Genomic DNA, 12,415 nt, shown 5'->3' on the forward strand with positions numbered 1-12,415 from the left:
CCAAAAATTACTGCTTAGGGTCTAAACCCACACACCAGATACAATGCAAAATCGTGCACTAGTACTGAAAGGGACAATGTTTTTATTTCCCTCTGAATGTTGGTGAACCAAACATAAGAACGGCCATGCTGGGTCAGACCAATGGTCCGTCTAGCCCAGTATCCTGTCTTCTGACAATGGCCAATGGCAGGTTCTTCAGAAGGAATGAACAGAACAGGTAATCATCAAGTGATCCATTCCCTGTCGTCCACTTCAAGCTTCTGGCATGGAGAAGCTAGAGATGCTCAAAGCATGGTGTTGAGGACAAGAAAACCTATTGAAAGTCCAACCATTTCACTTTTGCAACAAATGCCTGTCTTGCTAGGTGGGGATCACACCTGGAAAACAAGATAGTCATATGTAGAGAATGCCACATGGAAAAGTATCCACTTTCTAGAGTCCAAAGAAATGAATGCACTACAAAGTTTTTATCACTACTACCTTGGGGGCGAGCATGTTTTGGTTCAGTCTGATCCCTCCACCATGGTCATATTTCTGAACAATTGATGGAATTAGACGCTCACAGCTCCTCTCAGAAGCAAGGGAAATTGTCCTGGGCAGAGAACAGTATATTATCACTCAAAGCAGTGCACATACAGCATACTTATGGATTCAGGGTAGGATTGGCTGAGTAGCTATCCCACCAACGATTCTGTACGGCATCTGAATTAGGAAATCTTTGAACTAGTGAGCCAGCAATTCAGACACCTAGAAGTAGACCTCCCTCGCAAATCACAAATGGACAAATTGGAGAAATGGTCTGAGGTAAACCGAATGAAGTTCAATAAAGACAAATGCAAAGTGCTCCACTTAGGAAGGAACAATCAGTTTCACACATACAGAATGGGAAGAGACTGTCTAGGAAGGAGTATGGCAGAAAGATCTAGGGGTCAATAGTGGACTCACAAGCTAAATAATTGAGTCAACAGTGTGATTACTGTTGCAAGAAAAAGGCAAACGTGATTCTGGGATGCATTAACAGGTGGTGTTGTAAACAAGACACGAGATCATTCTTCCGCTCTACTCTGCGCTGGTTAGGCCTCAACTGGCAGTATTGTGTCCAGTTCTGGGCACCGCATTCAAGAAGATGTGGAGAATTGGAGAGGTCCAGAGAAGAGCAACAAGATGATTAAAGGTCTTGAGAACTGACCTATGAAGGAAGGCTGAAAGAACTGGGTTTCTTTAGTTTGCAAAAGAGAAGACCGAGAGGGGACATGATAGCAGTTTTTAGGTATCTAAAGGGTCATCAGGAGGAGGAAAATTGTTCACCTTAGCCTCTAATGATAGAACGAGAGAAGCAATGGGCTGAACACTGCAGCAAGGGAGATTTAGGTTGGACATTAGGAAAAGTTCCTAACTGTCAGGGTAGTTTAAACAAATGGAGATAAATTGCCTTAGGAGTTGTGGAATCTCCATCTCTGGAGATATTTAAGAGTAGGTTAGATAAATGTCTATCAGGGATGGTCTAGGTAGTATTTGGTCCTGCCATGAGGGCAGGGGACTGGACTCGATGACCTCTTGAGGTCCTTTCCAGTCCTAGAGTCTATGAATCTATGAAACTAGAGCACTGTTTCACCAGCGAAGTGGATTCTCCTTCAGTAGGAGCAGGTGCCCTCACGTAGATGACATGCTGTATGCTTTCCCACCCCTTCCTGTGATGATTTTTTTTAAAAATGAGAGCTTCACCAAGCCTGTACTGAAGCCTATATTCCTGAGGTGAGGGCTCTCCTGAAGTGCTCAGGTCCAAAGAGACAGCATATTCAACTATAGTTACATCTTCATGAGTTTGGGCACGTTGTAGTTTTACTATTAAAGTGACTTTAGGTTTGGCTTTAAAACTAAAATCATGAATGCAAAGCATTGCCAATATATTATTGCAAAGGCCATAATGATATATTTATGTAGTGTAAAAATGTTATAATTTTAAATGTTACTGCTTTTCCTTTTCTAGCAGTAAAAAAAGATTTCTAAGATGCGTAGTAAATATATTTTTTACTTATTGTTTTTTCCAATTCAAAACTTGTAATTCAATCTGTTTATGTATTTTAATGTTACGTGAGTGGTATTTGCTTTTTAATAACAAATAGTTTAACAGCTTTATTTCCTCATTCTCTTTACTTTACCTGAAACAACGCAAAAGGTGAAAATCAGAAGAGAAAATTAAGTCATCTCCAGTTTTTGGCATAGGCCAAAATTTTCAGTATGGGGTGCCTGACATTAGGCACCTAAATAAGTGACCTGCTTTTCAGAAGTGCTCATTACCCAAAGCTCTCAGTAATTCTAATGAGACCTGTGAGTGCTCTGTATATCTGAAAAGCAGGTCACCTGTTTAGGTGCATAACTTTAGGCATCAGTTGGAATTTTCAGAGTTCTTATCTTCTATATATGATGTTTCATCTAAGATCTGGCAGCTATCTTTTAAATTTAACACAGGCACCAGAATATTTTAACACATGTTAAAACAGTTTACTAATCTAATGCTACTCTGCTATTAAATTTATTTTATTATTTAAATGCAGTGATGAGCACCATAAGAATAAGCAATCTGAGCACCTCAGAAAAGTTAGTGAAATAAATGTCATGACACTCCAAGATCAGGAAGTATTATCCCCATTTTACTGGAGTAGAAACTGAGATGCCATTGAGTTTAAGTAACTTGGGCCGCATATGAATTTTCTGGCAGAGCTGGGAATATAACCTGTTTCTCCTGATTTATAGGCTTATGCCTCAACCGTTCCATAATTCTTTTACTACTTTAGCAAGTTTATTCACAGTTAATCCATGTAGTTTCATAGTCCAAGTCTTAGCAGCCTGCAGAAAGATCTGAAATTACATTTTATTTTCCATCCAAATTTGTCTAATAATTATAATTTTCATTAAACTTAGCTAGATTTTAGTGCTGGTTGTAGAGCTGCATCGTTTAACATGATCCTAATTAGGGATTCCTAGTACATTCCTGGTTCTGTACTAGAAATCCACATGTGTTGCAGAGTCTTTCCTGTCCTGGGGGTTGAATTCCAGTGGATGTTTGTTTGTGACAGGTTCCCCGCGGGGTGCCACCTGGAACTGGGGTACCACTGAGCTCTTCTGACCCACCCACCTGAGCTCCCTCTCACACTGTACTGCTGTGACAAACTGCCAAACCCTCCAACCTGCACTTTCCGCAGCATATGTACAGGTAGGGGGACACCCAGCTGCAGTTACATGCAGGCTCTCTGACCAGCCTCTGCATAGGAAGGCTACAGCTAAGGCAACTCCCAGCTCCCCCTCTGGAGTATAAAGCCCAAATTATACCATCTTGCGCTGCACAGGGAGCTGTACAGGGTAAGCTCATAAAATTTGTCCCCTCCCTCAATGTGGAGAGGAATATGCAACAGCCTTTTGCCTCTAAGCGAAGATTCCCATACACTTCACTCTAACTCACTGGTTTAGATAAAACAAAAACAAGTGTTTTAACTACGAAAGATAGATTTTAAGTGATAGCAAACAGATCAAAGCAGATTACCTAGCAAATAAACAAAAATGCAAACTAAGCTTAATGTGCTAAATTGATTGGATATGAATAGCAGATTCTCACCCTAAGAGATGATACAAGCAGGCTGCAAATTCTTACAGGGCAAGTTGTACTAGCTTTATAGCTTGGAATCCCCAGGTATTCCATTCACAGGCTAAAAATCCCTTTAGCCTGGGTCCAGCACTTTCCCCCAGTTCAGTCTTTGTTCCTCAGGTGTTTCCAGGAATCTCCTTGTGTGAGAAATGAAGAACCACAGATGATGCCACTCCCTGCCTTATATAGCTTTTGCATAGGGCGGGAACCCTTTGTTTCAAAGCTTATTTCCCAGACCAATCATCTTGGGATGTCAGTATTTTTCAAGAGAAGTTTGGAGACTGGTCTCATCACATGTCCTTGTAGAGTCATAGCAGACATTACTTGGAGGCTGTCTGTAGCCTTTTCAGGAAGGCTTCCCAGGTGGGAGATTAAACTTCTCCTAAGGCCTATTGTTTTTTCCTAATGGCCCAATGCCCTGAATAGGTTCTTCCCCACACATTATCTAGACTGAAAGCATCTTATCTAATGGGCGTTACTCAGGTGTAACTACTTTTGAACTACAGACACATAGTCAATATGCATAACTTCAGATGCAAAAATGATACATGCTTACAAATAGGATAATCATATTCAGCAAATCATAACTTTTCCAAAGACACCTTACATGGCTTATCTTTCATAAAATACATCATAATTATGTCATCATCATATCATATAATAAAGTCACTGTGAAGAATATGGGGTGCAGTGTCACAATGTCCATGAGTTTGTTTTAATAAGTAAATAAAAAGCAACAAAAAACCTTCTTTCCTGAAGGATAGAAGGAATTGTGAAGGACCTGGACAATATGATCTATAATCACTTTTTGTTTTTATTAGCCACAGGTGTCAAGCACGCACAACAGTGTATCAACAGAAGAACAGCAACTCTACTGGGCTAAGGGTACTGGCTTTGGAACTGGCTCCACTGCTTCCGGATGGGATGTAGAACAAGCTTTGACTAAACAAAGGCTGGAAGAAGAACATGTCACCTGTCTTCTGCAGGTACGGAATGGTGAAGTATAAATAACCCATATAGGCATTCATGCATGTGGTGGTAATATAGTTAAGCCTGTAAAAAAGTTGTATTCTTAACCCCTTTTCACTCCAGTATTTGAAGTGTTTTACTTACTAGGCTGAAACACCCATCAGCCATTTGTGAGCCTATACTTAAAAAAAATAAAATTTATTTTTCCTGTGTTGTGGCTTAAAAAAAGTCTAGATTTTCTCATAACAAATGTGAATTTATGAAAATGTAGGACTGAACCAGTTGGAGCAGAAAATTCCAATAAGCTATTTGCTTAAAGATGGATGCAATACACCCGTGACCTCAAGTAATTAATTGTGCAGCTGTTTTGTTAGACATTTGCAGGCTAAGCTGCTGAAAACAGGAGATTGTAAGCTTGATGTGCACAATAGATTTGTAGCAAAGGTGGATGGCCCTGTGATTATATGATTGGGGGAGGGGTTTGTTCCTGACCACCAAAAATGAGAACACATGCCAGCCTTTCAGGATGGGGAGTATTTCTTTGTTATCATAACACACCAATTACTTTATCAAAGTCAGGAAGGTTGCAGAGCATGGTCTTCTATAGACTTGAGTTTGATGCTTTAGGACCTTCAGGGTCACTTGAGTATACAGAGCATGTCTCTGTTCAGCCAGGTAATACAGTGAATGTGGCAAACATAAATTAGCAAGAGATCATAAGAAGCTCAAGTTTAAATGATAAACACCGAGTTACCCCCCCCCCTCTCCCCCCAGGAGGAGGATCACCTATAAGTTTATAACCTCTATCATAGTGATCCATAAAAAGAACAGAGCACAGAAGCAGATGTGCTTAGCTGTGAGCACATGGACAGCTCTGAATGTTCACTGAACCGAGAATATTCTAGGAGATTTCTGTGGTGCTTTTATACTCCCATGTAGACCTATTGACATCCAGGCAAAAGCAAAGGCAGATGATCAGAGAAGTAGACCTAGGAGACTAGGAACAGATTACTTTCTAGTTTGCCAAATAGGCTTGTTTGTGATTTCCTCCTTGTTTTTCACCACTTGCAAGGGTAACTGATTTTTTTTAAGTCTCTTTTTATTACTCCAAATTGTCCAAGAAGGCTATGTGTTCAGACGTAGGGGATTTATCTCAAAAGGCTCCATTCAGTCTTCCCATCAGGCACCTCTCTCTTCTCTGGGCTTGTTCAGCATGCCACTGAACTTGAACCATATACATTTTATTTATGATTGTCTGAAATGAGCTTATTGCTACTTCAGAGCTGAGCAAAAGTTTGAGTGGCCTGAGGCTGATGGCATATTCTGACAAAGTATATAGTTTAACTACTGATATAAATATTGCCTTTTTTCATTTATAAAATGTATTTATACTCTTAAGTACTGAAAAAGAAAAATGCATAATGTAAATACATAAACTACCACATTGTCAGTTAAAGGACTCTTAGATCACCATTATTATACGTCCATATGCAAAAGAATCTGTCTCCTATCAAGCATCTTTTATTGAAGAAAAAAATTAAAAAAAGAAAAACTATTAAATAAGCCTAGTAGCAAGCCATGAAATTCAACAAGCTCATGCTTGAATTCCAGAGCCAAGGGCCCTTTTTATAAGAAATCCTACCTCTGCAGTCAGTACAAATTTAACTCATGGAGCTGTCAGCTCATATGCCTTTGCTAGTCTTTACTGCTGGGACAGAGCACAGGGGAGAGACAGTTTTTAGTGTGGCTCAGGCCTGAACCACATAAAATGTAATAAGTAAACAATAGTTTCCAGTTAGTTTCCAAGCAACTAATTGAAGTCCTTGTAGATGATAGAACACAAGCTTCATGCTCCCTACAAGACAATTCACTACACAAACAAGGAAGAAGACAGCTGTATTATTCACTGACTAAAGATCAAAGGCAGTCTTCAGGGTTAGCCCCATGCAGGGAGTAATCTCATCAGAAGTGAGGAAGTATAGGTAACTGGTGAGGTCTATATTTAACAGTAAAAGTTGCAGTCTCTGCTAGATGTTGATGGTTAAGGTATTCTCTGTTGTTGACCATCTAAGATCCAACAGGTTATGCATCTTATTGTTGAGAGGGCAGATGCTTCTTACTGTCTTCACTGTTTGCCATATGATTTACAAATTGGATTTATCATGGGATTAAACTGGAGATAGGATGTGTTTAGAAGGTAGCTATTCTAATAGGAGTATCAGAACTCCCCCAATGACACACAACAAAGATATGTCTAGCAATTTAGTGCTTTCAGTGGGTTTTTTAAACCTAAACTTTTGTGTAATAATTTGAAGTGGCTTTATTTAATGCTTATTTTACCTTCTTAGCTTAGCAAAAATAGTAATAAATGGTTATCTAGTAATTTCTATATAGGATTCTATCTAAATCATCTTTGAGCTTGAAGGAGTAACTTCCAACATTTAATAGGCAAAATAACAAGCTAGCCATTAAGTAGATATTGACAATTTGAGTTATTTCCTCTAAAATGCATAAGATTTTGACTAAGCGTCTCAATATATTTTAATTTTCAGGTTCTTGCTAGTTACATAAATCCTGCAGGGAGCATATCAAATGGAGAGACCCAGACTAACCATGAGGGTAGAGGACAAAACAGCAATGCTCTTCCATCAGTTCTGTTAGAGCTACTCAGTCAGTCTTGTCTCATTCCAGCAATGTCGTCATACCTCCGTAACGATTCAGGTAAAGTGCTGCTGTGGTTTTTGTTTAAAGCATATTGCACTTCTTTCTCTGAAATGAGCCTGGTGGAAAAGGAGAGCTGCTATTGACAAAATCAGGATAAATGTAAAGATTCATTTGCAAGAGAATTTCATGCTACTTGAACAAAATAGACAGTCCCTGCAAATTTCCGTCAGCGTTATTTTTGACATTTAAAAAAAATGAAAAAGCATATTTTTACTCTTTTATGGTAGATTTATGTAAGTCTTATGAAATGAAATTTGTTTGCTGTGGCTGTTGATGTGATCTCTCTATTTTGTAGAGTTTTAAACTCTTGTAGTTTGAAATTATCCCTTTTTCAAAACTACTTTAAAAAAAATCTGTTTACAGATGCTATCACCTTGAAAAATCACATTTCTATCAGACAATTTTGTATCTTACTATTCTTCCAGAGCTAGTTCCAAGGATATTCATTATGGGTGCACATGTGCTCCTGGGAGTGGAAATCGTTCTGTTGCAGTGTTTGTTGGTTCACCCCTGCCCTCTGTGCCTCCTCATGCTGTGAACCAAGGGTATAAATGGCAGTGTGGACTTTTGGTATACAGTTGTTAATCTTTCTGTCCTAAGTGTGTGGTGTTAATGAGAAATTTATAGTTGACGTAATGTTAATGTGCATACACGTGCCAGTTGTTGGCATTAACCAGAAATCCTGGTTAAAGGTAACATATAGGCATTTTGTGAAAATGTGTAAGCCCGACCATTACTTGTGAACTTTCTAAAAGTGGGAGTGGGTATTCAGCCATGAATGATTCTGTACCTTTTAAAAAATTCTGGTTTAGTTCTCCTGAAGCTGCAATAGCTGGCTCCCTCTGTTATGATGTCAGAGATGTTATGGATCTCCATTGGAGCTTGAAAACAGCTTGCAGGGTGTCATGTTAATATTTCATTCCTTGAGGCAAAAGACAAACCATATGGGATAGGAGATAACTTTTTACAAGTGTTTTTTCAAAACCATGCATATATAGAACAAAATAAAGGCTGTATAGCTCTGTAAATACTCTGTGGTAGGTGGGGAACTGTTATTTTGAGCTGAAGCAATCCAAAAATGTCTTCAGAGAACCTCAATCAACAAAAATTTTGAACAATGTGAGGAATGTTTCTCTGGATATTTCAGAGTATTTTACACATCACTGTAGGATTATCTGATTTTCCAGAAGACTCTGGTCAAGTATTTACAAACTTGCAGCTCAAATTTAAGATAAATCAGAGTAGCTAATTTCAAACACTATGGCTAATGCAAGTCCTGTTATGGTGTTAATCTTGATAGTTAGAATTTTTTCTTATCTAAAATGATGCCGACTAGTTTTATGTTCCATTGAAACAACTTACTTAGTTTTGCCTGAGAGAACAAGTTGTTTCGTTAATTGTAGCTGTGGGCCATGTTGTCCATAAATGACTTTTTAAAATAAGTGGTTTATTCCTTCTGTAAATTAACTTCTGTAATATACTGCATATTAACTTATTAATAGATTCAGAAAAAAAGCTATTTGAATAGACTTAAGTTTCAATTTAATAATTCAGATCAAGATTTTCAAAAATAGGCGCCTAAAGTTAGGGTCCTAAATCCCTGTATAGGTGTCTGCTTTTGGCACCCATTTTTGAAAAATCTTTGTCTCAGTTCTTGCAGGGCTCTGTATCTCTGGAAAGGAATTTTAAAATTTCCTATGGAGTAGAGCAAAGTTACTACCCTGTGCCCAAATGTCAATTTTGCTGAGTGGCACTTAGTACTGTTAGCAATTTAAAAAGAAGTTAAGAATCCTACTTGTAACAAGCTTTTAATTGAAATTTTTATTCAGTACAAGGTGTTACACTTTCCTTAGAATACCCAATAAAATTCAGCACAGAACCAGTGAAATATGGCACAGCTTTTCTCTGAGAGAGACTGACAGCAGCAACCGATGAGCTGCTTCTCCTGCTGGGCAGTTGCTGGGGCTGAATAAGGTTGTCATTCAGGGAGGCCAAGCTCTGTGCAAGTCCCGCACCATATGAAGGGCAGAAGTTACTGATTAGAGGTTCTGGATGAATGTGTCACAGCTCATACAGATAGGAAGGAATGAAGGAGATGTGGCTTTTGGAAATAGAGCAAGTATCCGAAGTTTGTTGACCAGACCATACAGAGAGGCCTGTTTCTTCCCCCACCCCGTGAGGGAGTGGGAAGGCTCTGGTGGGAAATCTTAAAGAAGTTAAGCAGATGTTCTGTTGCTGGGTTATTGCCAATTGTGGATATTGGAAGGTTGAAAGGAGGGATATATAAGAACAATATACTTCATGGCTGTGAATTTAAAAATTGTCAAGGAGTGGCTGAAGTAAAGGAGAGGTGGTTCTTTTTTTCACGGAAGGATGCATAAATATAAATATATGACTAAGTTGCTACCATATATTGAAAATTCACAAGGAACTTCTGTGTATCTAAATTCTCAACCCTTATTTTACTGTATTTTTTACTAAATTTACAAAAAAATCTGTCGTCATTATACTTAACAAATAAGTCCAAATGAACACACTTGAATTTTTCCTGATGTGTTTTAATATACCTTCTTTGCTTTCTTTTTTAGTTACATGTTCATTGGAGGCATTTTATAAGACAACTCTTTTATCTAAATTTTTTTAATTTTTGGATTAGAAAAACAGCCATGAAGGTCTGCACTCTCAAAATATCAATCAAGGTTTGCTTTTGAGATGTTAATAAAAAGGGGACCTGTATGAAATCCGTAAAGGAGAGAAGGAAATGTGCTGATAGGTACAGATCTGGGAAAATGAATACACCCAGAAAATATTGCCTTCTCTTCATGCATTTTTGAGACAAAACATTAGCTAGCTTGAACTGAGTATGCAGTTATTTGGTATAAAGACAGATGATTATATTAATGGACAGAAATCATAAAAGTGATGTTGGAGTGCTTAGCTTTTCTAGGATAGGTAACACAAAGAGACAGCTTAAAGAGAAACTAACAGCTTTGGATTATAAATTAGAAGGATTTTTCTAAGTTTTGTGGTTCTAAGTAATATTGAGTATGCAAATGAAGGTTGCATTTCCTTCCCAAACAGTGCCACAGAAGGAATTTAGATCTTTGGGGCACTTCAAGAACCGCTGATATAGGGTACCAGACACTCATAGATAACTACATGAAAATCCAGTGCTATTAATGTATAATTCATGAGGGGCGGGTGGGGGGGTCGGGGGGGGCTGTGTATTTTATGTTTATATCTTTTCCATCTTAGTTAAATATATATATAAAACTCTTAAAAATTAGTTCTAAAGTTAGCACTCAGAAATTAAGAAATATTAGAATTAAGATTGCCTGTGCAAACTTGTGTATATGCATGATGATAGTCTTCAGTTATACAGTAACATAGTATTCTTTTCCTACAGAACCCCTGCCTTATTTAGTTTCTAGGATGGACAATGCTCAAGAAATGATGCAGCTGTTAAATATTTTTTTCCTGAAGTATATGGCTCCTTACCTCATTTACAGCACACATTCCACACCCTTCACTGAATATGGAACTTTTAATTTCCTCATGGGTTTTTCTGTGATACTGATCTGAGCATCTTTGCAATGCCCCTGCTAGTTAGGGAGGGTTTTCACAGATGAAGAATTTACAAAGCTCCACTAATCTTGTGTGCCTCGATGTTTGATTGGGCACCCAATTCAAAACACATTGAACCTGACTCTTTCAGAATATTTATTATTTTATAGTACTCTGTATACTCAAAACACTGCATATTTCTTAACTAAGTGTCCTAAAAGCAAAGTGACTTTCTTAAGGTCATACAGTGAATCTGTGGCAAAGTCAGGATTCTCAAGTCCTCTTAACTCTCAATCCTGTACTCGTTCTTCAAGACTACACTACCTTACTGCCAGAGGTGCTGAGCATTCAGTACTTCCATTGATTTTAGTTGCAAGTATGGAATGCTCAGCATCTCTGGAGATGAAGGCAGAGGAATCTCAGGTGTGCACACTCAGAATATGAGTAGCGCACAGTTAGTGGTAGTCTATGAAAATATGGATTTAGGTGACTTTGCCGAGCACCACAGGGGCCAGGGATAGAACTCAGTTCTTCCTGGTATCAAACTGCTTTAACCATCTTTTTTTCTTCCTGCTTCATTTACTGCACACCTACCAGTTGTAAAAAGCAAAGGTCCTACAAACAGCCTCATTTACCATAGAGCCTTGATTCATTTTCTGAGTACCATCCATCCTGACTACTGAATGAAGCTGGTGTCTTGTGGAAAAAATTGTGTGATCATGTAATTAGACACTGTCACAGTGTGTTTGTGCACTAGGATGCAGAATAAAGATTTCATGAGAATCCTTAAATCTGATATTTCCAAACTCGAGTGCTTGGATTTGCAGTATTAGCATGTTCAATGTTGTAACTTTAAGTACTTCTCTGGGTTTTTGAAAAGACAAATATTGTGCAACTCTTACACCCTCCCACCACACACACCATCAGCAGGGCTTGAACCCCAAAGTCTCCAACACAAACACTAGCACTTGACCTAAAAGGTGAATTGCCCTACTAGGGAGCGCAAGTAGACTGTTATCCTTTGTAGACATGAGTGAGTAGAGGAGCATGCATAATACACTGAGTGTATTATGTATGTATGAGTACCCCATTGTACAGACCAGACAGTGGCATACTCAACTGCACTGCCCCTCTGAAGCAATCTGACAAATCTAAATAGATGAGACTTGAATCTGCCCCATTAGAGATCTTGGTTTTATTCCAAGCTTGTGTAACCTCTCAGTGAGGTAAGGAGGCCTTATCCAATAAGGTTTGTAAAGGGCACAAAATTATTGCCACCAGTTAGTGTGACTAGAAGAAATGACTTGAATTCATGGTCTCCTGGCTTCTAATCCAAACTGAGAAATTAGGGCATTGCATACATAGTGCTAATAAAATGTTCAGGGTGTTTCACATTCACTCAGGAACAAGCTGTATTGAGTAACACATTACCAGAAAATAGCAGTTTTCAGGAGCCCCATAACTTGCCCACAGCAGAAGGAATGGCCAAGGGGTCAACAAATGCTTACCTTT

At 38.5% G+C, this 12,415-nt stretch overlaps 1 protein-coding gene across 1 annotated transcript in view; it reads left to right on the forward strand.

The window, feature by feature from the left end:
• The window catches only part of BIRC6 (baculoviral IAP repeat containing 6), a 337,908-nt gene that overhangs the window by 214,552 nt on the left and 110,941 nt on the right, over positions 1–12,415 (forward strand). The window contains 2 exon segments of the mRNA XM_075064579.1: positions 4,468–4,632; positions 7,168–7,336. Coding sequence (XP_074920680.1) covers positions 4,468–4,632; positions 7,168–7,336 — 334 coding nt within the window.

The sequence above is a fragment of the Chelonoidis abingdonii genome, chromosome 3, assembly GCF_003597395.2.
Source record: "Chelonoidis abingdonii isolate Lonesome George chromosome 3, CheloAbing_2.0, whole genome shotgun sequence".
NCBI lineage: Eukaryota > Metazoa > Chordata > Testudines > Testudinidae > Chelonoidis > Chelonoidis abingdonii.